The sequence below is a fragment of the Mobula hypostoma genome, chromosome 24 (assembly GCF_963921235.1).
Source record: "Mobula hypostoma chromosome 24, sMobHyp1.1, whole genome shotgun sequence".
Taxonomy (NCBI): domain Eukaryota; kingdom Metazoa; phylum Chordata; class Chondrichthyes; order Myliobatiformes; family Myliobatidae; genus Mobula; species Mobula hypostoma.
The window spans coordinates 17,841,085-17,867,076 of record NC_086120.1 but is presented as its reverse complement, the minus strand read 5'-3'; the positions used below and the strand labels follow the sequence as shown (position 1 = coordinate 17,867,076).

At 42.6% G+C, this 25,992-nt stretch overlaps 2 protein-coding genes across 7 annotated transcripts in view; one reads left to right on the top strand and one right to left on the bottom strand.

Annotated features, from left to right (window-relative positions):
• LOC134337337 (zinc finger RNA-binding protein-like) overlaps positions 1-9,115 on the bottom strand; it is a 71,140-nt gene extending 62,025 nt beyond the window's left edge. For 2 of the 3 annotated variants that reach the window (XM_063032251.1, XM_063032252.1), the window contains exons 1-2: positions 8,750-9,115; positions 7,561-7,639 (exon numbers count right to left, since the gene is read on the bottom strand). In XM_063032251.1, coding sequence (XP_062888321.1) covers positions 7,561-7,639; positions 8,750-8,786 — 116 coding nt within the window. In that variant the 5' untranslated portion in view covers positions 8,787-9,115. The remainder of the gene's footprint in view (positions 1-7,560; positions 7,640-8,749) is intronic. The other variant, XM_063032253.1, reaches the window with a different exon arrangement.
• LOC134337340 (caytaxin-like) overlaps positions 7,658-25,992 on the top strand; it is a 60,229-nt gene continuing 41,894 nt past the window's right edge. Inside the window, exons 1-4 of one of the 4 annotated variants that reach the window (XM_063032263.1) lie at positions 7,659-8,750; positions 15,008-15,071; positions 22,670-22,935; positions 23,076-23,191. In XM_063032263.1, coding sequence (XP_062888333.1) covers positions 23,115-23,191 — 77 coding nt within the window. In that variant the 5' untranslated portion in view covers positions 7,659-8,750; positions 15,008-15,071; positions 22,670-22,935; positions 23,076-23,114. Of the gene's footprint in view, positions 8,751-15,007; positions 15,072-22,669; positions 22,936-23,075; positions 23,192-25,992 lie in introns of all 4 variants that reach the window. The other 3 variants (XM_063032264.1, XM_063032261.1, XM_063032262.1) reach the window with 3 other exon arrangements.

The window sequence follows — 25,992 nt, the reverse complement described above, 5'->3', positions numbered from 1 at the left end:
CACTTTACTTGCCAAAGAAAAAGTACCATTCTCACAGCTAATTTTACCACTTAGCATTTTTAACAAATTGCAAATTAGCTAGTTTCAGCACTAACACCAACACAGAACAGCCTGACAATTTGAAAATAATTAATTCTAACTCAATTTCTGCCCTTAAATACCTTTTCATTCCAATACATAAGATCTCTATGAGCCATGGCATCTTCAGAACCATTTGAAGATACATAAAAGAAACAAATAAGCAAAGATTGTGTATCTTGATAACACAGATGAGGTTCTAGCATTTTCCATACAACAGCACCAACTGCTCTGTAGTTTACAAACTTGAAAAGCAGTTTTGTGGCAGCAGTACATTGCAAAACATGATTTTAAAACTATTCATACACTACAATAATATACACAGTGGATTCTGTTTAATTAGGACACATTGGGACCATATACATTTAGGTACAACTTAGCGGCTGCCCCAATTACCCGGTTTCATGGAAATAGTTTACAAAAGACAAACTAGCAATTAACTGAGTAACAAATTATGTATTTAAATAAAATACAGAACAAATTAGAACACTACCAATACAACAACAGTACTATAAAACTGTGCATCAGTTCTTAGTTATTGGCAGAAAAATTAGCCATACAGGTGGATTCAACTGATGCTTGTTAGAAACTGTTTGGCAACAGTATCCTGTCCCAATTAAGCTGGCATTTTCGTCCAAACAAAGGAAATACCAGTTATTTTCTTGAATTGTTTTTGTTCTTCAAGAGTTGTCCCAAATAAGAGGCTGCCCCGATTAATTCACAGCCTATTTAACCAGAATCCACTGTATATAAAAAAAACAGTACAAAAAGAAAAGATGACAAAATAGTAGTTTAGTGTACATGGGTTCAATGTCCATTCAGAAATCTGATTGCGGAGGGGAAGAAGCTGTTCCTAAAACACTGAGTGTTTCCAGGCTCCTGTACCTCCTCCTTGATGGTAGTAATGAGAAGACGGCCTTGGTGATGGGGGCCCTTAATGATAGGTGTCTTCTTTTTGAGGCATCACCTTTTTGAACACGTTTTTGACGCTGGGAGTCTAGTGTCCATGATGGAGCTGGCTGCGTTTTCAACTTTGTGCAGCTTTTTCTGATCCTGTGCTACCAAATGATCAAGGTTTAACTAAATGATCAACAAAAATTAAATAACCGGAAAAATACAAAAATGTTTATATCGTGCAAGGCAAAGCGCTCCCCCCACCCGAAAAAAAAACACAACACGGAACTGTAGCACTAGTGGCATAGATATACAGCCTATAATTTTCAGTCTATAGTTAGCTGGGAACCCAAAAACTGGTACTCAACACCCTTCACCTATTAGACTTACATACAATAACAGGCTGTCTTTACCATAACTTCAGGTAGCAGAATTCAAACATTACCTTTTGGATGAAAAAAAACTCTCAATTCTACTTTAATTAAAATACAGAACAGTACAGGCCCTTCAGCCCACAATGTTATGCAGACTTTTAAACCTATTCCAAGATTAACCTAACCCTTACCTCTCACATAACCCTTTTTCATCCATGTGCCTTTCTCTTAAGATCATAAGACATAGGAGCAGAATTAGGCCAACTGGCCCATCGAGCCTGCCCTGCCATTCAATCATGGCAGATCCTCTTTTTTAAATCTCCTCCTCAACCCCAGCTCCCGGCCTTCTCCCTGTAACCTTTGATGCCATGTCCAATCAAGAAGCTATCAATCTCTGCCTGAAATACACCCCAAGTCATCAGTAATACTCTATTCCACCAATCTCCAGTTTTACTGGGCTTTTGGTTAAAGAAAACAGGCCTATCCTTAGCAGTAAATGGACTGTTTAGAATGCCTTGCCTCAATTAAGTCACTCCTGAGCCAAATAAAATAAAACCACTTTCAATAAAACCAATCTTTCCCAGAAGCTTGAGTTTATAATTGTTCGATAAAATGCAAAAAAAAGTCAAGAAAAATAAATTTCTTCCAACTTTTATGTAACAGTACAAAGGGGGACAGAGACAATAGGTTTATGATAGGCCTGAAATTAACGAGAATCTTTTTTTCCCTCCAAGAACTCCTATTCACTAAATGCAAACTAGTCTCTATAATTACTGTACCTATGGTGACATTTTCAGTCAGGATCTGAAAACTTTGGGGATTTACACTTGGGTAATTAACTTAGGAATAGATTAAGCCAAGCATGATACACAATGTAATGGTTAATACATGCTCTATAATTAAATTAAAATATTCTTAAATACAAAAAAATTAAAACAATCCTCAATTTATTATGAGCAGTCCTTTTCATTTCACAGGATCTGTATTAGAATATATTGTTCAATCAAAGATCACTCATAAATACAGAAAATGAATGCAAAATACAATTACTGGGAAAGATTAGGAATCTTTTCCTTGATTTTGTAATTTTGTCTTGATCAACTTAATTCCTAGATCATAGGAAACAGCAAACACAATACTTAAAATTATAGTTTGCTGCCAACATTTACCTTCTTTCTCTTGTAGTCAACAACTTTCTTGAGGAAGTACTGAAATTGAAATCCAGTATTCTCTCAGGTGGATTTAAAAGCTTCTGTAGCACGACAATTTTTAAAGATCAAGTAATTATCCTCATGCACCCTCATGAAAATTTGTCCTTCAAATCACTGACAATCTGTGGCATTCAAGTTAATAATCTCAATTCCCTTACAACATTAACAGCGTAAAGTACTATATTGCCTGAACTATGGGAGACTTTCGTTGATAGTGGTAAGTGCTATACAAATGGTTCCATTGTATGCTTTCCCCCCACCTCCTCAGCAATTCACTTATAGTAGCATGTATGCAGTAACCCTGCTTTTCTGCAAGTGTTCCAGTTTTATTACCCAATCAATACTGCCCAATCCAGGTGAGAAACTCTGAGCATGACTTTAACTTCAAACTCCAATTCAATGAATGGAACTGTCCCAGATGCCCACAACACAGCTCACATTACAGAAACAGTAGATATAGACTAAGAAAAAAAAGGAAGAGATTAAAAATTAGCTTTAGTTGTTACTTGCACTTTAAAACATATAGTACAATATATCATTTGCGTCAACAACAAACAGCCAAAATATGTGCTGGCGGCAGCCCACAAGTGTTAGCATGCTTCTAGCACCAGCATACGATGTGGGGGGGGGGTGTGGAACACCCTGCCGGGGGCGGTGGTAGAGGCAGATACATTGGGGCGCATTGAAGAGACTCTTAGAAAGGCTCATGAATGACAGAAAAACGGAAGGTAGTGTAGGAGGGAAGGGTTAGATTGACCTTGGAGTTGGATAAAAGGTCAGCACAACATCATGAGCTGAAGGGCCTGTACTGTGTTTTACTGTTCCATGTTCCAAGCATAACACATGTGCACAGCTTACTAACCTCTAACCAGTGTATGTCTCTGGAAGATGGTAGAAAAGGGTGCACCCGGAGGAAGCACACATGGTCACAGGGAGAGCGTACAATATAAACACCTTACAGACACAGTCAGGAGTTGAACCCCAACTGCTGATCACTGGCCTGCTGCAATAACTGCTACGTGTACCATGCCACACAAAGGCTTTCAGAGTGACCAGTGAATCTTTCCTTCCTCTTAGAAATGGCCTCACTGTACAAAATTCAAACACAAGCATGCTTTGTTCTTTCAGATAGAATATTTGCTCACCATGACAGATATGTAAAAAGCTTTTATTAAAATACACCATTTGGCAAAAATAATCTGTGCCAAATGGTTTCTTCAAACTCTTCAAATGCTTACAATTAGTACTGCAGGGATTACAACTCATTGAAAACTGGATTAACACCAGCTAACATCCTGGGCTAATCAATATTCTAAGTAGGATCTCAAAATTACTTGCGCAATATGCTTTAATATAAAGTTTGCATGAAAAGCACTGTGGAAGGAGAACTTAATCATCACACTTTAATAATGAAATGTTAACTGTAGTTCAGGTGTGAATTCCAATCGGGTCTGGATGCAAATCCACTAGTCCAAATGTCAAAGGGCTAAGGGAGTGCTGAACCTTCACGGGTCCTCTGTTTTGCCATCAATCAAAAGACAGTTCTACCTGCTCAAGAAGATGCAAGTGATTATATGGAAATGAAAGCTGAAGCATCCTGTAGACTATTTCTGAACAGAGATCACTAAAATATTTTATCCGTAAAAATCCATTTATCCATTACAATTTTCCATATATTTGCTTATGATAGGGATCACACAGTCATGAATTGTAATCTTTACATGCAAATATTTTTAATTAATAAGACATAATGAAGGGAAGTACTGGGTTTCAGTGGAACAGATTTGACTATCTGTAAATATTTATATTGTGTGACATTTTATCTTTATTCCATCATCCTCCATCAAGAACCTCTCAATGGATACATGCATGAATTTTACAAAAATACTGAGAGCCTCACCTGATCATATAATTATCAAAGTTTTCCGTACTAAAAGTGGAATTTACAATGTTGAATCACTGCTAACTCAACAGCCTTGACTACGATTGGGCATATTACTAAATATGAAAGAGGGGTTAAAGGTGAATGCAGTTATGGATAATCAATACAGAACACTGAATGCACAACTCTGGTCTCCGGACTTCATTAAGATATTGAAAATTTGAGGCATACGTAGGCTAGAAAGACATTAGCAAAATGGAAAGAACGTAACTACAGAGAGATAGACTGCTTTTCATCTCTAAGAAACAAAATCTCATGACACTTACAAAGATTGAGAAAAAACATTCAGATTAATGGAAAGCAGGAAAAAAACTGCAGATGAAAATCTGAAATAAGAACAAAGCCTCAGAAACACTTACCCAGTCAGACAGTATCCATGGAGACAAAATGTAATCAATTTGGGAAACTTGGGAAGTTATTCAGAACAATGGGGTAAAGGTGCAAGTTTGCACACTAAAGGAGAAATTTCAAATAAGAAAGTGGCAAAAATATGGAACACAATCCTTGAGCCAATACCTGCTCTGAGATTGATACATATAACAAAATGCTTGACACATGAAAGAAAAAGCAATGTGAATGTTTTGGGGAATGGAGTAGGAAGAAAGAAAATTAAAGTCTGAGGAGGCTTACGGAGAGTATGAAAACCCAAATACTAGCTGCCTACTCTGACACTAAATGTGACCCTAAACCACCATCAAAAATCCAAGTCTCATGTGAACCCATTCGGACAGAAAATTCAAATTAACTGTCTTATTATTCTCGTGCTGCAGAAAAGTACAAGAGCTTCTTAGCATTTTTCACTTTCTTATACAGATAGCAGGCTTTTGAAAACCAGACTCTGCATTAATAAATAACACCTATGATTTAGTTTGCCTATGCTTCTATTGTCAGAGTCTGCAGTGAAAGGCTTTCCCCTTCACGATTTTTCCACAATTAGTAACCCTTTAGCTCTGCCAACATACATGCCATGATTTCATTTCAATTATGTACTTGTTACTGGATTGTTGCTACTAAACATGCAGAAGCAGCAAGCAAAAATATCTCTTGATAGTGCAGAATTATCAACATTTTGGTGTGGTGTTGTGGTACACTTATGAAATGTTCATTTTCTGTCATATTGGGATCTGTGAAAAGTATAACTTCTGGATGTGCTGATATTGGGAATGAACAATGAACTTGGTTATCTTTAACATATGGTCTGCTGAGTTCCTCCAGCATTCTGTGCTGCTTTGACATGTGTATGGCATGTTACTGCTTTGAGCATTTCATTGAAACTCTGACATGCCAAAATGAATACAGTGAAGATACATTTACTCCGAAACTTTAGAAAAGCTGTAACACCATTTTCATTTCACATTCACAATCAATCCCGGTGTTAAATTTAACTAGGATGACCAAGGAACCTTACAAAGCAAACCATCTTGATTTTGACATCACTGAATACAATTTAGTGCAGGGTGAGTGGTGAATAATCAAAATTAATACGATGCTGCACATTATAGATTAAAGTAACATCAGAAACACAGAAATGATTTGCACCTAACTGTACTAAGATTTCCATTATTGCTGAAGCATCATTATAGTCAAAAGTACTGAGAACTTGATGACTGCAGCATTTACTTTTCAGCATCCACAATCAAATTAAAATGCAAATATGATCACAATAATTGATAAAGTTTCAAAATACATTTCCTATTTTTGTTTTCTATTTAGCCTACAAATTGAAAATCTGTTGCAATAAAGTGGAAAAAGTATAGGAGATGTAATAGCAATAAAACTGGGGAAAGCAGTATTCCTATTTTAATTCTGAAAATCTACAAAGTGTAAATTAAATATCCAATATTTCAGGTTTAGGAACCAATTTAAATTGGACAAGGCAAAAACAGTTGACATATGTTACTGGAAACAAACTGCAGCCTCTTACAACTCAATTTCATTTAGGGAAAAAAAAACACTAGACAGACACTAAAATCCTTCAGTCAGATAAACTTTAATTCAGCACAGCTCACATATCCCATCCATTTTTTGGGAAAAACAAAGTAGGCCATGAAAATCCCACTCAAAGAAAAAATACCTTACTTTCTTCAGCAAATCATAACATAAAGATAACAATTGATTCAAGCACTCAATTCCACAGTCTTAAAGTAAAATTTAATCCACAAATCTACAAAGCAGTACAAAGGTAGCTTCTGAGAAATGGAGACAAAGAAACTGAGGATTACAAGAATCACACTTGCAAAACAGTTCTTGCATTCAATCAAGTTTCTTGCAGCATTTTAAAATCTCCTACTGTCCAACATAATACTCAAAGACAAACTGTAGCCCACTCACTCTAGCAAAAGCCATTTTAGGACAAATTCTGGCATCGACCTTCTCACCTAGAGATTAAGCTGTACTTTCGAGGTTTAAGGTGTATCCTGTAAAATCTCTAGCACCTCAGCATCTTTAACTCAAAATTACACCGTATAATGGATGTGTTTGATGAGCAAACTAATTGGATGATTCCCTGAGTAATCAAAACATGAGAATCAAATTTACAATGTGCAAGAGAAACTGGCTTTATTCAAAAGAATTACAAACAAACGGCATGCCCCTCCCTTAAAGCATAACGGTGCAGCCTCAGGGCAGTAACATCTCCAGTAAATCGGTCGCAGCACTATGGAGGGATCAAGATTTGGCCATGACCACCCCCCCATCCCTAATTCTGTCCCTTCACCGCCATCCCCCTCACAACTCCCCGGTCAGGGCCGCCGCAAGACCCTCCTCCGTGGTTGGGGTCTTTCCCCACAGGGGGATGGGTTACCGCACAGCGATTCTGCACAGCTCAGGGGGTGTGCGGTGCCCGAGACCGGGGCCAGCGCCGCCACGTTGCTCCCACACGGGGTCCCAACATTTACTCGCCCCTTTACCCTGAAGGTAGTAGCGGTGGAGGGGGGGGGAGGGGGCGGCATTCGTGGTCGCCACTTGTGAAAGAAGGATGGCGCGGGTGAGAGGAGAGTGGAAGAGGCGGTCACGATTTGTTTGGGGTCTCCATCCACGGCTCCGCCAGACCCCGCCGTACCTGTACTGGGCGCCGCCATGCGCGAAACCGTAGTAGTTACTCGCCGCCATCTTGGCGTCTTCGCCCAACCGGCCGGGCACTGGTCACGTGGGCGGGAGAAGAGAGAAAAAACTTTATTAGCACCGAGTCGGCGAACAATGCATACAACAACTCCAACAACAGGCAAGAAAATGTTCAACCTCAGCACTAGAGTTTCAAAGCACCGCTCCTCACCGTAAACCTGTGCGAAATAAATCCGGAGCAGCGTGGTGCAATAGATGAAATGCAACGTCTGGTGTTGAGTTTATTTTAAAACGCATATGAATCGCAGTTCACCACGCACAATGCAATTCAAAGCTGGGTTTGTGAAGGGACAATACGGTTGGGTGCTGGAGGGAGCGGCGTACTGCTGGCGTCAAAGCAAAGGCGAGATGAGAATCCCACGAATGTGCTGAAGCATCTGATGTTTCTGGACTTGCACTTGACTGAGTTCAGGAGGATAAGGGCGGGGGGAAGGGGTGGTCCTCATTGAAACCCACCGAATCTAAAAGTCGACTGAAAGTGGACGTGTAAAGAATGTTTCATTAATACAAGAAACTAGGATCCGAGTACAGAGATATGCCTTTCGAACTAAGATCAGGAATAGTGATGAATCTGTGGGATTCGTTGCTACAGCTGACTGTGGTGGTCAGGTCAATGGGTGTATTTAAGGCAGAGATTGATTGATTCTTGATTGGTAAGGAGTTTAAGGGTTAAGCAGAACAATGAGACTGAATAAAAATCAGCCACGATTGAATGCAGCAGCAGCGACAGGCTGAACGGCCTAATTCTGCTCCAGGATCTTCTGGTCCTCGTTAACCGCTTATTTAAATAAGGAAGGATGGGACAGGAAGTTCACGCCCACTACCGCTCCATCCATTGGTTGACGACTCTCAATCATGGCCACTTCCGCTTGGAGCGGAAGAAGAGGAAAATTCCGCAGAAAGCGGTGCTGCAGTATCCGCGGCAGGATCGGCACCGGCGGTGGCGGGGCTAGATCCCCGGCAGAGCGGTCTCGACCTCCGCTGACTCCCGTCCATCGGCTGACCATCAAACCCCAGTAAACCGCGACTTCAGATCCAATCGGCTGAAGCGGCGGCGAAGCCCCTTGACGGCCTCGATAGGGGGCGGCGGACGGGGTGCTTGCGGCCCCGATGCCCCTGGTACTCACCGTAAGCAAAGGAGACTATCGGACATATAGGAATCATGGGCTTCCCTGCGTCTGACCGCGACCTTTCACCTCACCGCGCTCCCTGTACACACACACTCCCTGCGTGATGACGCGGGCAGGGACGCGCATGCGCGCCCTCGCGTCCTGGCGATCATTCAGGAAAGGAGGAGCTTCAGTTTGTGATCCAGTTGGGGGCGCTGTTGGGCCCCATTAGGTGGCCTTTGGGTAACTCCGTAGCCCTGAGGGTCCTGAGAGTTAGACTAACTTTTCCCCACCCCAGCCCCCCTCTAAATCACAGCCTTACAAAACCCTACAACAATCCACCCCCAACAATCAGCATTGAGGGTCCTCATAGATGACCAGCCCTTCCCCCATACAGCCCTGGTGGTTTTTCCTAATTGACCAACTTCCCAACAGATGGAATCATGCAATGGCCAAAATATTAAGGATTTGCCCCATCTCACCACCAAACAAATGAAGTAAAATTAATTAATCAGACTCTCAATCCTTGGACCCAAAGTTGGAAAATATTCTGGAGTGGTGAGTGGTTGGTGCGTGGAATGCACTGCCTGAGTCAGTGGTGGAGGCAGATACACTAGTGAAGTTTAAGAGACCACTAGACAGGTATATGGAGGAATCTAAGGTGGGGGCTTATATGGGACGCAGGGAAGCCCATGATTCCTATATGTCCGATAGTTTGAGGGTTGGCACAACATTGTGGGCTGAAGGGCCTGTACTGTGCTGTACTATTCTATGTTCTATACCTTTTCATTCATCTTTTTATAAGGTTACACAATATTATAGTAAATTTTCCAGGAACGCCTGGAATTTAAAAAGGATGTTTGGGAAATGGCCTTGAGCTGTATAAAGGCAGCAAGGGAACTGAAGTTTTGGTGAGTTTAAAAGGATAATGGGAATTGAAGAAGGAAGCACAGGAATTGGGGTCCAGGTGAATTGTAAGGAAACATGCAGCCATCACCAGTTAACCAAAAATTTGAAATGAGAAAATCTGCAGATGCTGGAAATCCAAGCAACACCCACAAAATGCTAGAGGAGCTCAGCAGGTCAAAGGTCTTGTTAATCAAAATTTTGAAATGGGTTGGTGATTATCTGAATTTTACTCTACAGAGAGGATTGTACTTCTGTGCCATTAATATTTGGAGGACTGCTTTATATAAAAAAAATTAGGGATGCGGCATGATTTTTAACCATTGTAAGTAATGCTGCTAAGCCTGAAAATACTGTCGGGATTTTAGCTGAAATAATAAATTTCAATTAGGAGTAATTTGCCCTAACCAACCCATGCCAAAGGAAATGTGTTTATACAGCAGATTTCTATAGCTTTGGACACTGTACAGACTAATAATTCTGTGATATTCTGCGCATCCTTTCAATTTCCAAACACAAAAATCAATATGCCTGTTTTTAATTTTTAATATTTCTGGCATTCCTGATATGTTGTAGTAGGGAATGCAAGCAGTTATTGAACTAAATTGACAATGTGTGGCAATTTAATATTTGACATAAAATTGGCAAAATATTTGATTTTGCGGTGTAATATGAGGCTATTGCATGTTAATCTTCCATGTAAGTATACCCATGAGGTATCGCTCAATGCTTTTCAATGCAAAGAACTACACCTGTCTTCCTTCTTTCCTTCCCACATGGTTCGTCCTTTCAACAAGTGTCAGAGGAGGTACAATGGGAGCACTAAGAACTCTTGACTCAAGATCTAATAATTACTGAAAGACCATTACTAATGCCTCCACAATCTCTTCAGCTACCTCTTTCAGAATGCCCGTCTGGTCCAGGTGACATCTAACTTCAGCCTTTTCAGATTCCCAAGCACCTTCTCCTTGGTAATAGCAATGACACTCCCGCATTTCTGGCATTCTGTGAATGCCTTTCACAGTGAAGACTAACACAAAATACTTACTAAGTTTGTCTGCTGTTTCTTTGTCCCCCATTACTACCTCTCCAGCGTTATTTTGCAGCAGTCCAATATCCATTTTCATCTCTCTTTTACTCTTTGTGTATCTAAAAAAACGCTTTGTATCCTTTTTGCATTATTGATTTATACTTTGTATTTACATTTCATCTTTTCTCTGTTTGTGGCTTCTTTGTTGCCTTCTGAAGGTTTCTAAAAGCTTCCAAAACTTCCCCACTAATTTTTGCTATATTGTATGCTCTCTCTTTCACTTTCATGCTGTCCTTGACTTCCCTTGTCAGCCACGGTTGCCTCATCCTTTAGAATACTTCTTCATCTTTGAGATGTACTTTCCTGCACCTTCCGAATTGCTCTTAGAAACTCCAACCATTGCTATTCTCCTGCCATCTTTGCGAGAGGCCCCATGCAATCAACTTTGGCCAGCTCCTCTCTCATAGCTCTGTAATCCCCTTTACTCCACTGTAATTCTGATGCATCTAATTTTAGCTTTTCCTTCTCAAACTGCAGGGTGAATTCTATCATATTATGATCACTGTCTCCTAAGGGTTGCTTTACCTTAAACTCCTTAATCAAATCTGGGTCATTATACAACACCCAGTCCAGAATTGTCATTCCCCTAGTGAGCTCAACCACAAGCTTCTCTGAGAAGCCATCTTGTAGGCATTCTACAAATTCCCTCTCTTGAGATCTAGAGCCAACCTGATTTTCCCAATCTACCTGTATATCGAAATCCTCCATGATTACCGTAATATTGCCTTTTCTGCATGCCTTTTCTATATCCCATTATAATTTGTAGCCCACATCCCGGCTCCTTGAGGCCTACGTATAATTCCCATCAGAGTCTTTTAACCCTTGCAGTTTCTTAACTCAACCCACAAGGATTCTACATCTTCCATTCCTATACCACTACTTTCTATTGGTTTGATTTCATTTTTTTACCAACAGAATCACCCTATTCCCTCTGCCCTACTGCCTATCCTTTCAATACAATATGTATTCTTGAATGTTAACCTGCCAACTATGATCTTTCAGCCACAACTCAGCGATGTCGACAATGTCACATCTACCAATCTCTAACTACGCTACAAGATCATCTACCTTAGTCCATATATAGCATTCAGATATAGCATATTCCGTCTTCTATTCATAACCCTTTTCAATTTTGGCCCCTTGTTACACTTTAACTCATCCCACTGACTGCAAATTTGCCCTGTCATCTGTCTGTCTTTCCTCAGAGTTTCACTGCACCCTGCACCTAGTTGTATATCAACTGCCCCATCCTCAACCCTATAACTCTGTTTCCTATCCCCCTGCCAAAGGTGTTTATACCCTCCCCAACAGCCCAAGAAAATCTGCCTGCAAGGATATTGATCCCTCTCAGGTTCAGGCATAACCTGTCCTTTTTGTACAGATTGTACCTTGCCCAAAAGAGATCCCAAACCCTGTCTCCTGCACCAATTCTTCAGCTACACATTCATCTGCCAAATCATCCTAACTGGCACATGGTACAGGCACCAATCCAGAGATTACTAGCCTGGAGGTCCTGATTTTCAGCTACTACATAAGTCCCTATGTTCTCTCTTCAGGAACTCCTCCTCTTTCCTACCTATGTCGTTGGTACCAATATGTACCATGACTTCCAGGTGTTCACCCTACCCCTTTAGAAAGCTGTGGGCCCGATCCAAGGCAACTCTACCCTGGCACTTGGAAGGCAACATACCAATCGGGTATTTCTTTCACATCCACAGAATCTGTTGTCTGCTCATCTAATTAGATTAGATTAGATTAGATTCAACTTTATTGTCATTGTGCCGAGTACAGATACAAAGCCATTGAAATGCATTTAGCATCTGACCAGAAATGCAAAGAATAGTGTTATTTACAAAATAACTGTGAATAAAAAGTGCTACAGCACACAAATATAAAAGTAATGAGACAGTACAATATCGGTGCAATACTGCTTAGCGCTGTGATGAGAGGTTCAGCAGGGTCACAGCCTCAGGGAAGAAGCTGTTCCTGTGCCAGCTGATGCGGGAGCGGAGACTCCTGTAGCGCCTACCGGATGGCAGGAGAGTAAAAAGTCCATGGTTAGGGTGAAATGCATCCCTGATAATTCTTTTCGCCCTGCCCAGGCAGCGTTTATGGTAGATGTTCTCAATGGTGGGCAATTGGGTGCCGATAATCCGCTGGGCAGTTTTCACCACACACTAGAGCGCTTTGCAGTCTGATACAGGACAATTGCCATACCACACTGAGATACAGTTGGTGAGTATGCTCTCAATGGTACAGCGGTAAAAGTCTGTCGGTATCCTGGGACAGAGGTGAGCTTTCCTGATGCTCAGCAGGAAATAAAGGTGCTGTTGCGCCTTTTTGAACAGGATGGAGGATTTCAGGGACCAGGTGAGATCCCCGGAAATGTGGACACCAAGGAAGTTGAAGCTTGATACGTGCTCCATTACAGTTCCGTTGATGTAGCTGGGGACATGAGTGTGGCTCCTGGCATGCCTGAAGTCCACAATGATCTCCTTGGTCTTCTGGGTGTTAAGGGCCAGATTGTTGTCGGCACACCACGCAGCCAGGTGCTGGACCTCGTCCCTGTAGGCCGTCCTGTCATCCCCTCTGATCAGGCCAACCACTGTGGTGTCATCTGTGAACTTGATTATGGAGTTAGAATCATGTACAGGAACACAGTCATAGGTGAAAAGGGAGTACAGAAGAGGGCTCAGCACACAGCCTTGAGGCACGCCGGTGTTCCGGGTGAGAGTGGAGGAGGAGAAGTTGTCTAACTTAACTGATTGGGGTCTGTTAATCAGAAAGTCCAAGGTCCAATTGCAGAGGGACACGCTGATACCAAGCTGACGAAGTTTGGTGATCAGCTTGGAGGGGATCACAGTACTGAATGCCGAACTAAGGTCAGTTATAGACTCCCCTATCACTAGTGCACTCCTCTCTCCCCACACTGAGATACACAACTGAATTTAAGGTTGGGCCAGTGTTAGGATAAACAGACATGGGCTATTTCAGATGTTTTTTTCAGTAAATGTTTTCCAACTAGTCTCATCAGGACAGAGCAGAGGAAATGAGAAGCAGATTTTTTTATACATCATTGAGTGAGTAGCATTATCTGTCATGCATAAGAATGAGTACTATGCCAATCTTTAATTCCTTTTGTATATGTTTCTTCTGGTCCTGTGCCACTTCCATGTTGTGGACGCACTTGGCAAGCCGTGAAGTGATTGCTGGATATTAGCAGCATACACACAGCAATAAGAACTGAAATCGTGAATGTGGAACAAGGAACTCACTGTCTGTGCAGCCCATTCAAGTGAATATTCGTGGCTCCAAATTAAAACATCTGGAGGATGCACAGTATTCAGAGAATACTGACTGACTGCAGTGGCCAAAGAAAAGGGTGTTTGTGTGTTTCGCACAGCCATCACCCACTTCCTTCTAGCCCCCATAAATGGAGAAAATATAAACAGTGTCTTATTTATCAACCACATCATTTACACAGTAATTCATTTTGGTGCCTCTCATCTAATGACAGGAACAAAAAAAAAATCGCCTGCCATTCCTGTCTCTGAAAATGCAAACCCAGCCACCCTATAATAAAACTAAACTTTCACAAATCTCTACTGACCCTGTATCTTGTTCCCTTTCTCCTCTTTCAATCCCTTAATGTTAAACATTGTTTTTTTCTGAGCTAACTCTGGAGGTACAATCCACAACTTCACAACTCTCAGTGGGAAGCTGTTTTTCTTGCTTGCTGTTGTAGATACGTAATGTTTAATGTTATATTCATGCCTTGTCATTCCTGATGCTTAAGTAGTTTTATTGGACTGCTTCAATCAAATTCACCCTACTCATTAGCAACCTGCATCACGTACACCTTCCTCCTTCATAAACTGATAATTTATAAATTTAAAAATGCTCAATTGCTTGTCTATCCAATGATTCCTGAGGGAAATACGTACATAAGGAAAAGACGGAATCAGGCCCTGCTCTTATAATCAAATATATTGTGGAAAATCCCTGTCTGGCAGTATACAGATGGAGCATTAGAGACTTTGATGCCGAGAGAAGGCCTGTCACCCTGGACTGGTACCCCGACAGAAAGTGAGACTGAAAGTGAAACCGGATGGGGAAGGAGATGCATGATTAACATCTGCGTTAGGTTGACATGCAGACAGAGTGTTTGCTCACAAAGATTTCGGTGTCCAACCAACGTGCATCTCTTACCAGTGAAGACATGCATCCCTTCCTTCCTGCCTCCTGACCACAATCTTACCTTTGTGTCTTTCTCCGTTAAGATAGTGAAGAGGTGCTACCTGGCGTAGCAGTGGTGGAAGAGCGAGAAGGCTCAGTGGTGGAAGAGTGAGTAGAACTTGCACTGTGTGTGATTTATGTATTTATTTAGCGAAGCAGAGCAGAGTAGACCCTTCCGGTCCTTTGAGCCACTCCACAACCCCAACTAACCCTAACCTAATCACGGGAGAATTTACAATGTCCAGTTAACCTACTCAGTACGTCTTTGGGCTGTGGGGTGGAAACCGGAGCACCCAGAGACAAGTCATGCATTCCATGGGGAGGACGTACAGAGACTCCTTATAGAACGGCCCCGGAATTGAACTCCAAGATCCAGAATGCCCTGAGTAAATGGGGAGCTTAGACTGTACTTACTGGTATCATACTGAATACCAGTAATTGTATAGACAGCTTGGGCAGAAAAAGATTTCTAGGTTACCCTGATCTTTCGTATTCTTCTTTTCTGATTTATGAATAACTGGTGGAAAGGGCTGTCCCTTCATGACAATGAAGGTGTTTTGCTTGCAATGGGTCATTGTGAATCTTAGTAGTTGCTATTGCAAGTACTGTACAGCTTCTGTAGAGGAGTCCAGGCCCAGTCCTGTGGTTTGTCTTGTTAGGTACCATGTTGTAATCTGGTTTTACAGTATGTATGTAATGGGTGTGTGTGTTCTTATATATGTTGTACAACAGTGGTAGGAGTCATAATGTCAACAGAAAGCCCCTGTCACGTAACCATTCATTGTCCATGTAGGTCAAGAGCAGCTGGCAGAGTGGATTGACATAGAATAAAGTACCATAAAATGCTGCCAGAATACTGGATGCCAACCAGCATGGTTTGCTCCCTGTGGTCATAAAGCAGCAGGAGTGGAGGTCCCTTTTGGATCCAGTCTAAGTAAACACTACTGCAAAGCAATGTGCATTTTGCAGCACGGGGAAGCCAACAATCTTCACTAAATGATTCACACTTTCTACCTGCTTGTCTTTGGGAAGAGAGATGTAATGCCTTTTCAGATTCTACAGTGTAGTAATGCATTCCTTGCCCTGCCCCAGGTTTGGTGTTCAGGCTGTAATAAGTTTTCAATGGGGATGTCCCGATTGTAGCACAAACTTTTCACACATTGTTTCTCATTGAGGTTGTGTTTGGAGCACAAAGCCCTTCAAGATTTGGATAGTTGTGGCCTACACCTGAGAGCCACTCCATCCCCCCCCCCCCCCCGCCCCACCATTTGCCAGCAGTTTTGTGTATTTTCCTCATTCTTCCAGAAATGCTGAACTAAAGAATCATGGGGATGTAGAACATGGAAACAGGCCCTTCAGCCCACTGTCTCTATGTGGATCATCGTGCCTTTCTACACTAATACCACTTGCCTAGATTAATTCCTTATCCCTCCAGGCTCTGTCCATTCAGGTGCCTGTAGAGATGCTTCTTAAATGTTGCTGCTGTTCCTGACCCACTACCTCCTCTGGCAGATCATTCCAGATACCAATTTTTCTTTGTGTGAAAAAATTACTCTTCAGATCCCCCATAAACCTCTTTCTTCACACTTTCAATCGATGTCTTCTAGTTTCAGACATCCCAAAGATTTTTGCTACTTACCCTTTCTATGCCTCCCATCATCTTATATCCCTATAATACCACCTCTCAAGTTTCCTTTGCTCCTATGAAAACAGATCTGGTTTATCCAGTCTCTCCTGATAACTCAAGTCCTCCAATCCAGACATCATCCTTGTGAATTTTTCCTGCATCTTCTCCAGTTCAATCACATTCTTCTTAGTGTAATGACCAGAACTGCACATAGTGTTAGTGTCTGTTAAATATACTCCTATATCCCTTATATTCCATAAGGAATTTAATGTAATGTCAGTTGTCTATACCTGACAACAACTTCTTTTCCTGACCGGAGATTTAATATACCTCAAGGTTATTTGATCTTGCCACTCTTGTCCATTACTGCAACAAGAAGATGCTGGCCCTGAACGCTTCCATCCTCACTTTTGAAAGTCTCCTACTTGCCCATCAACCCTTACATGCAAATAGCTTCCCCTAATCAACTTTTGTGAGTCCTGTCTGATGCCATCAGAATTAGGACTTCAACTTGAGGACTAATCCTATCTCCTTCCTTAACTATCGTGGAACAAATATAATTGCCACTGGTACTGCTGTGCTCACCCACTTGCCCAGCCTTATTTGGTGAGAGGAGGTGGAGTGTTGTCCCTTCTCTAATAGGGCCATCCACATACTGCTTCAGAAAACTTCCCGGGACAATTCTTAACTTAATTCTGCCCCATCTAAACCCTCAGCACTAAAGCAGTCCCAATTAATATTAGGGAAGATAAAATCACCAACTATTACAACCTAATTGTTCATAAACCTATTGGTGATTTCCCTGTATATATGCTCTCCTATTTCCAACTGATTATTGGAGGAGCTGCAAGGCATCACAGTGATCACCTCTTTCTTATTTCTGAGATATACCTATCAATATGGCCTTGCCGGATGTTGCCCCTGGGGTGTCCTCCATAAGTCCTGCCATGATATTCTAGTAGTGCATGTCCCCCTCTTCACTTACCTACAACCTCTGTCACACCAGAAGTATCAACATTGAGCTACCCATCCCTCAATTGTGTTTCCAGAATAGGTATAGTATCATATTACATGTGCCAACCTATGATTATCTTTGAGGCCCTTTCTATTAAAGTAAATAAAGATCTTCTAGGCTTCTTGACCTGCTTAGTGAACTCGCTTACTTTAACCTCTATGTTTACTTCAACTTTTTCATCTGTTACACTATTACCATGGGTTCCAACTCCCTATTAAACTAGTTTAAACCATCCTGAGCCTTACAGGCAAATCATCTTGCAGGGATATTGTTCCCCTTCAGTTCAGATGCAACCTGTTTTCTGTTATACATGTGACCTCTGCACTAGAAGAGATCCCAATGGTCCTTCCCACCTGCACAAGTTCTTCAGTCACGCATTTATTTGGCAATTTATTTCTACCCTCACCAGCTGGGGGTACTGGAAGTAATCCTGAGATTGCAAGAACTGAGGTTGTGCTTTTTAAGCTTTTACCTAATTCTTCATCTCTCTTCCTTCCAATGTTATTAATAACATGACCTCTCACTCTTCACTCTCCTCTTTCAGTACGTCTGCCACCCACTCCAAGACATCTCTGATCCTGGCATCAGGGAGGAATCGCACCATCCTGAGCCATAGAAATCCCTACCTAGTGTCCCTGATTATAGACTCCCTTGTCACTACTGTTTGCCGAGACGTTAACCTTCCTTGCCGTTGTGCCATTGATCTGCCTGTTGCTCTCAATGACACTAGCTTGCGGCACATTTCCCCTGACACGCTATAGGCCTTAACGAAGTAGTATACTCGTTAGTGAGCAGCATAGCCACATAAGATTGCTGCGTACCTGCTTGTCATTCCTGGTAGTCACCCATCTATTTGACTGAACCTACACTGCAGCTCCTTTCCTAAAACTCTTATCTATAGCATTTATGCCTCCCGCATGCTCCTCAGTCAGTCTACTGCTGTTCTAACCAATCCATGTGATCTGAGATGAGCTTCAAATGTAGTCATCTAAGGTTCTTGACTTCTTCACGATCTTCCACATATCACAGAGGGGGCAAGGCTGTCTTCTCAACTTCTTACGGTCCTTTAGTATACTCCTTAACCACTTACCACCATGTGGCCAAATTCTGCTCTAACTCAGATGACACCACCGTAGTGAGCTGGATCTCAAACAACGATGAGGTGGAGGACAGGAAGAGGATAGAGAGCCTTATCATGGTTTCAAAGCAATGATCTCTGCCTCAATGTCAGCAAAATGAAGGACAGTTCATTGACTTCAGGAAGAGGATTGGAGTACAAGTCCCTGTCTATATCGATGGTCCTCAAGTGGAAATGTTTAAGAACTTTAGGTTAGAACTATGGGTCCTAGCTATGCCTGCCTTTTTGTTGGGTTTGTGGAACAATCTATGTTCCGTGCCTATTCTGGTATCTGTCCCCCACTTTTCCTTCGCTACATCGACGACTGCATTGGCGCTGCTTCCTGCACGCATGCAGAACTCGTTGACTTTATTAACTTTGCCTCCAACTTTCACCCTGCCCTCAAGTTTACCTGGTCCATTTCCGACACCTCCCTCCCCTTTCTAGATCTTTCTGTCTCTGTCTTTGGAGACAGCTTATCCACTGATGTCTACTATAAGCCTACTGACTCTCACAGCTATCTGGACTATTCCTCTTCTCACCCTGTCTCTCGCAAAAACGCCATCCCCTTCTTGCAATTCCTCCATCTCCGCCGCATCTGCTCTCAGGATGAGGCTTTTCATTCTAGGATGAGGGAGATGTCTTCCTTTTTTAAAGAAAGGGGCTTCCCTTCCTCCACTATCAACTCTGCTCTTAAATGCGTCTCCCCCATTTCACGTACATCTGCTCTCACTCCATCCTCCCACCACCCCACTAGGAATAGGGTTCTCCTGGTCCTCACCTACCACCCCACCAGCCTCCGGGTTCAACATATTATTCTCCGTAACTTCCGCCACCTCCAACGGGATCCCACCACTAAGCACATCTTTCCCTCCCCCCCTCTCCCTGCATTCCGCAGGGATCGCTCCCTACGCAACTCCCTTGTCCATTCGTCCTCCCCATCCCTCCCCACTGATCTCCCTCCTGGCACTTATCCGTGTAAGCGGAACAAGTGCTACACATGCCCTTACACTTCCTCCCTTACCACCATTCAGGGCCCCAAACAGTCCTTCCAGGTGAGGCAACACTTCACCTGTGAGTCGACTGGGGTGATATACTGCGTCCGGTGCTCTCGATGTGGCCTATTATATATTGGCGAGACCCGACGCAGACTGGGAGATGGCTTTGCTGAACATCTACGCTCTGTCCGCCAGAGAAAGCAGGATCTCCCAGTGGCCACACATTTTAATTCCACATCCCATTCCCATTCTGACATGTCTATCCACGGCCTCCTCTACTGTAAAGATGAAGCCACACTCAGGTTGGAGGAACAACACCTTGTATTCTGTCTGGGTAGCCTCCAACCTGATGGTATGAACATCGACTTCTCTAACTTCTGCTAAGGCCCCACCTCCCCCTCGTACCCCATCTGTTGCTTGTTTTTATGCACACATTCTTTCTCTCACTCTCCTTTTTCTCCCTCTGTCCCTCTGAATATACCTCTTGCCCATCCTCTGGGTCCCCTCCCCCACTGTCTTTCTTCCCGGACCTCCTGTCCCATGATCCTCTCGTATCCCCCTTTGCCTATCACCTGTCCAGCTCTCGGCTCTATCCCTCCCCCTCCTGTCTTCTATCATTTTGGATCTCCCCCTCCCCCTCCAACTTTCAAATCCCTTACTCACTCTTCCTACAGTTAGTCCCGACGAAGGGTCTCGGCCTGAAACGTCGACTGCACCTCTTCCTACAGATGCTGCCTGGCCTGCTGCGTTCACCAGCAACTTTGATGTGTGTTGCAAGAACTTTAGGTTCCTAGGTTTAAATACGACCAACAATCTGTCTTCGTCCAGCCACATTTAAACTCTGGCCAAGAAAGGACAGCAAAGCCTTTACTTTCTCAGACAGCAAAGGAAACTTGGCATGTCCCCTATGACTTACCAAGTTTTATAGATGCACTATAGAAAACATCCTATCTGGGTGCATCACAACTTGGTACAGCAACTGCTCTGTGCACCTGCAGGAAAATGCAGAGGGTGTGAAAGCAACGACTGTCCTCTCCATTGACTCCGTCTACACTTCCCACAGCCAAAATAATCAATGGCATCTTCAACTCATCTTTCCTCTCCCGTTCAGCAGACGATACAAAAGCTCAGAAACCACCAGACTCAAGGACAGCTTCAACTCTGGTTCACATTCCCATTTGGATATGTCCATACATGGCCTCCTCTACTGCCATGATGAGGCTAAACTCAGGTTGGAGGAGCAACACCTCATGTACCGTTTGGGTAGTCTCCAGCCCCTTGGTATGAACATAGAATTCTCCAACTTCCGGTAATTCCCTCCCCCTCCCTTCCCCTATCCCTATGTCACTCTGCCCCCTCCCCCAGCTGCCTATCACCTCCCTCATGGTTCCGCCTCCTTCTACTACCCATTGTGTTTTCCCCTATTCTTTCTTCACCTTTCCTGCCTATCACCTCCCTGCGTCCCCTCCCCCACCCCTTTATCTTTCCCCTTACTGATTTTTCACCTGGAACCCACCAGCCTTCTCCTTCCCACCCTCCCCCCACCTTCTTTATAGGGCCTCTGCCCCTTCCCCCTACAGCCCTGATGAAGGGTCTCAGCCCCAGACGTGGACCAATCTTTTCCACGGATGCTGCCCGACCTGCTGAGTTCCTCCAGCGTGTTGTGAGTGTTGCTTTGACCCCAGCATCTGCAGAGTATTTTGTGTGTCAAGGACAGCTTCCATTCCACTGCGATCAGGCTCCTGAATGGACCCCTCATATGCTAGAGATGAATTCTTGATCTCCCAGTCTACCTCTTTGTGGCCCTTGCACTTTACTTGTCGACCTGCACTGCACTTTCTCTGCCGCACCAACACAATATACTGCATTCAGTTCTCTTTTTACTACCTCAGTGTACTTTTGCATTGCTCAATCTACCTGGTGGCATGCAAAGCTTTTCACTGTGCCTCAGTACACTCAACAATAATAACATAATTACATACCATATCTTCCAATGTGTTTCTGTCTGAGAGAAACTTGTTTATACAGAACCAATAAAGTCAGTGCTTCCACACCTGGTGTATCTTTAGATTTTGTTTCTGCAGCTTGAGGCCAATGCAACACCTGTAGAGCTGTAGCGACTGCCAAAAGATATCAATCGGAAAAGAGAAGATCATCTGTTTATTTAGCAACAGGCTGATTATGGGAGGAGGACTTAACTGTGACTGAGCCCATACTCAGCCATGCAAGGTTCAGAATAGACAATAACTCTCTGGTGATAATTCAGCATTGCACCATGACTGATGTGATGATTCACCTGCTTTGGACAATTCTAATGGAAGTCTACTGCACCCACTTATGTCCTGAACAATAGGACACCCGAGCCAGTTCGTCCTACAAATCAGTGAGTGGGCATGATGAACGTTTGAGCTCTGAACTCACAGGTAGTATTGAGCCCAGTTTATCGGTGTGTTCTGTATCTGAGAGGGAAGATGAGAGATACTGGATTTTTGTATGCATAATTACAGCAGCGTCTTTTATCTGCATCTGAAAATAGAATCCTGTCTATCATTAGAGAGATTGTCTGCTGGCCTGAGGCCATGTTCATGCTGTGCACACACTTGGCAACTGTCTGATATATACTCTACAAATCTCTTACACCACACAGCGTTTACACCCTCTATCATAGTATTTTTTTTCTGTTCGGTGAAGAGAATTGTTTGTATGTTGAAGAAAGCAGGTGTACTGTATTAAAAATAGAGTAATAAAGGGAAAGGATGCAGATAAAACAGATCAGACATGATTAAAATAAGGAAAGGTGAGATATGGAAACAGATTGAATAATATATTCAGATTTCTCCTTTTGGTGATTGGGTGGTGTTTGCAGATTTCATCACAGTGTACCACCAATCAGCATCAGGCTGCTGTTGCTGATGTGTGTGCCAATCTGGTAACTACCTCTCTACGCAGCACCGTACCTCACAGGAGTCTGCAAGCAATGAAAAAAATAAACCGCTGATTGGCATCTGCATCCATAATGTTGCTGAGAGCAGACCCAGCAGAGGAAGATTGTCGATCAAGTGTGGGGCTTAGGACCAGCTGCCTCAGCTGCTGTTTTTAGAATTAACAACTTACGTTGTCAGCTCGAGAACAAACAGAGGGAGGAATACATAGGAAATGGACAAAAGGACCATTTCTTGTTAAAATAACAAGCCACGAAGAATAGCACAAAGAATGTAAGTATCCTTTTCCCATTGCTATTTTTGCTGTTATTTTGATGCTGTCCTGATGGAGCCCCTGCTATGAATTGATGCAGTTGTGTTGAAGGTTGTTTTTTAACAGCAGCTAATAAATATCATTTACTGTATCTGTTTAGTTGCTGGATGTTTTTGTGCCCTCCATCTTTGGGATTCTGATGGGGACCAGTGAGGCAGCACTTCGGATGGAAAACGTTGAGCTGAAGGAGGAGTGGCAAGATGATGATTTTCCCAGGTTAGCTATCCAGATGTTTGCATGTCTGCTCACTTACATGAAAACTGACAGCCCATCGATTTCCAGTGGGATCACTCTTGTGGAAGCCGTGGGCCCTCAGAGACACAAAGCCGTGCTGCAGATATTTATGGTGTTAACTCTTTCACTGCCAGCCTCACCACAGTGGATTCAAATTCATTGCATAACCCTGCAGACTTTCAATAATGTAATTTTAAACATCGGCTTTCAGTTTCTTAGCTGAATGTATGGCAATCTTGCCTCTGATCTAAAGAATGGTGGAGGATTCAGGTGGGGAAAGAGATCAACTGGGTCACTAATCCCGATTTCTGGGATCCCTGCTGGGCGATCTGCTCTCTGGCTGTGATCGCAAGAGAAAATATTGTAGCTAAGTATTGCAATGTTCCAGCTGAATAAACTCTATCATATATCAAAGAAGAAGCTAGCCTGGATAGGCTAGTTCAACAACTATTCATATCTTCAGGAAAGAATGAAAGAACAGTTTTGAGTAAAAAGTAATAAATTAAAAATAGTGTTTGCAGCAATGGGTCAACTATATAGCTCAGTCCAATAAGTACATGTAAAATGTTAGTACCTAAATTCCTGTTATTCCTTTTGAATCAAATTAACTTTATACAACCACAGGGGTCAATCTTTTATAAGCGGTTGCAGCCAAATACTCCAATAATAATGCCACAAACAACTCTTTAACTATGAACAATTGCAGGAGGAATGTTGACTTAGCAACGAAATGGCTCTTGCAAAATTAAGGTAGGAAATGCTGATCAAAGTTGCATCAGTCAGGAGTGGAACAGTGTTGATCAGAGAACAATTAACACATTCCAGTTTTGATGAAGAATCCTTGATCTGAAGTCAGATCCGCTTTTGCCCCCTATCGATGTTGCTTGTTGGGTGCTTCCAACGTTTTAAGATTTGTTTGCGGATTTCAGGCATCTGCAGCTTTTTACTCCAGTCAATGCTCATCCAGTTGAGATCTCTACCAGTGGAATTGCTGGAAGACAACCTAGCCTTAGCAGTTCAGAAGAAGCCTGCTAAAAATACCTGGGGCGGGGCTCCAGGGCTTTATAATAGTGTCACAGAATGCAAAAGTAAGGTACTTAGCTAAACCTTTATAATCTGCTTGAAAGCAATTAGCCAGAGTGTTGTGTCTTCTCTTGAAAGACTAGAATATGGTAGGAAAGGAAAGGATTTGAATTTATCATAGTGATTGATAGTGCAAATGAGAAACTGTTTCCATTGCTGTGAATCAAAGACTAGAACAGTGATTTAAAAAAAAGAAATGAGGAAAATCACAGCTCAGAAAGTCAATGGAAGAAACAAATACAACTTTTGGAAGAAAATTATAGTCAGTGGCCATTTTATTAGGTACACCTGCTCATTAATGCAAATATCAATGTGGCAGCAACTCAATGCATAAAAGCACACCGATATGGTCAGGAGGTTCAATTGTTGTTCAGACTAAGCTTCAGAATGCAGAACAAATGTGATCTCAGTGTCTTTAACTGTGGAATGATTGTTGGTGACCAATAGGGAGGTTTGAGTACCTCAGAAACTGCTGATTTGGGATTTTCATGCACAACTGTCTCTAGAGTTTACAGAGAAAGGTGCAAGAAACAAAAAAAAAATCCAGCGAGCCCCAGTTCTTGGGTCAAAATACCTTGTTAATGAGAGAAGTCAGAGGAGAATGGTCAGACTGGCTCAAACTGGCAACAGTAATTCAAATAACCATGCACTACAACAAAGAGCACCTCTGAATGCACAACACGTCGAACTTTGAAGTGGATGGGCACGAGCATACAGAAACACATTCAGTAGCCACTTTATTAGTTATCTCCTGTACCTAATAAAGTGACCACAGAGTGTGCTCCTGTGTTTGAAAAGGAAAAGAATACAGGAGCTTTGAGCAAACAGCCAGCTTCTGATAGAGCCAACTAGCTGCTTTCGTGCCTGAATTATTTTCAGACGTTATCTGGAGGATGAGAGCTCTGGTAATGCTCAGTGCTGGGCTAGCTTTCACGTCGAATCCTGGAGTGAGACCAGTCCCCTAAATTTCATATTTCCTTATATGACTGGAATTGGGAGATTTTATAGATTTGTTCTAGAGAACCACCTGGTGGTTGGAATCCAGAACTACACCATGATCACCAAAGAAATTTTAGCACTAGAATAATACATGCTGAACCTGAATGAGTATCAGGTTTATTATCACTGATATATGTCATGTAATTCATTGCAAGTAGTGCAAAATAGCGATTGTGTGGTAGTATTCATGGGTTCATGGACCACTCAGAAATCTGAAGAAACTGCTCTGAAAACATTGAGTAGGTATCTTCAGGCTCCTGTACCTCTTCCCCTTTGATATTAATGAGAAGACAGCATGTCATGAATGGTGAGGGTTCTTAATGATGGATGCCACCTTCTTTGGGCACCACCTTTTGAAAAGTCCTCATTGATGGGGAGGGTTATGCCCATGGTGGAGCTGTTGAGTCTACAAGCTTCTGTAGCCTCTTGCAATCCTATGCATTGGAACCTCCATACTAGTCAGTGATGGAAGCAGTCAATGTGTTCTCCACAGAAAAACATCTATATATATTTATACATCCGTAGAAAGTTACTCTAGAATCTTTGATGATATACCAACCTGCACAAACTCCTAAATGAAGTCTAGCCACTCGTGTACCTTCTTTGCATCAGTGTGTTGGGCCCAGGATAGATCTTTTGAGATGTTGACACCCAGGAGGTTAAAGCTGCTCATCCTTTCCATTGCTGACCCCTCAGTGAGG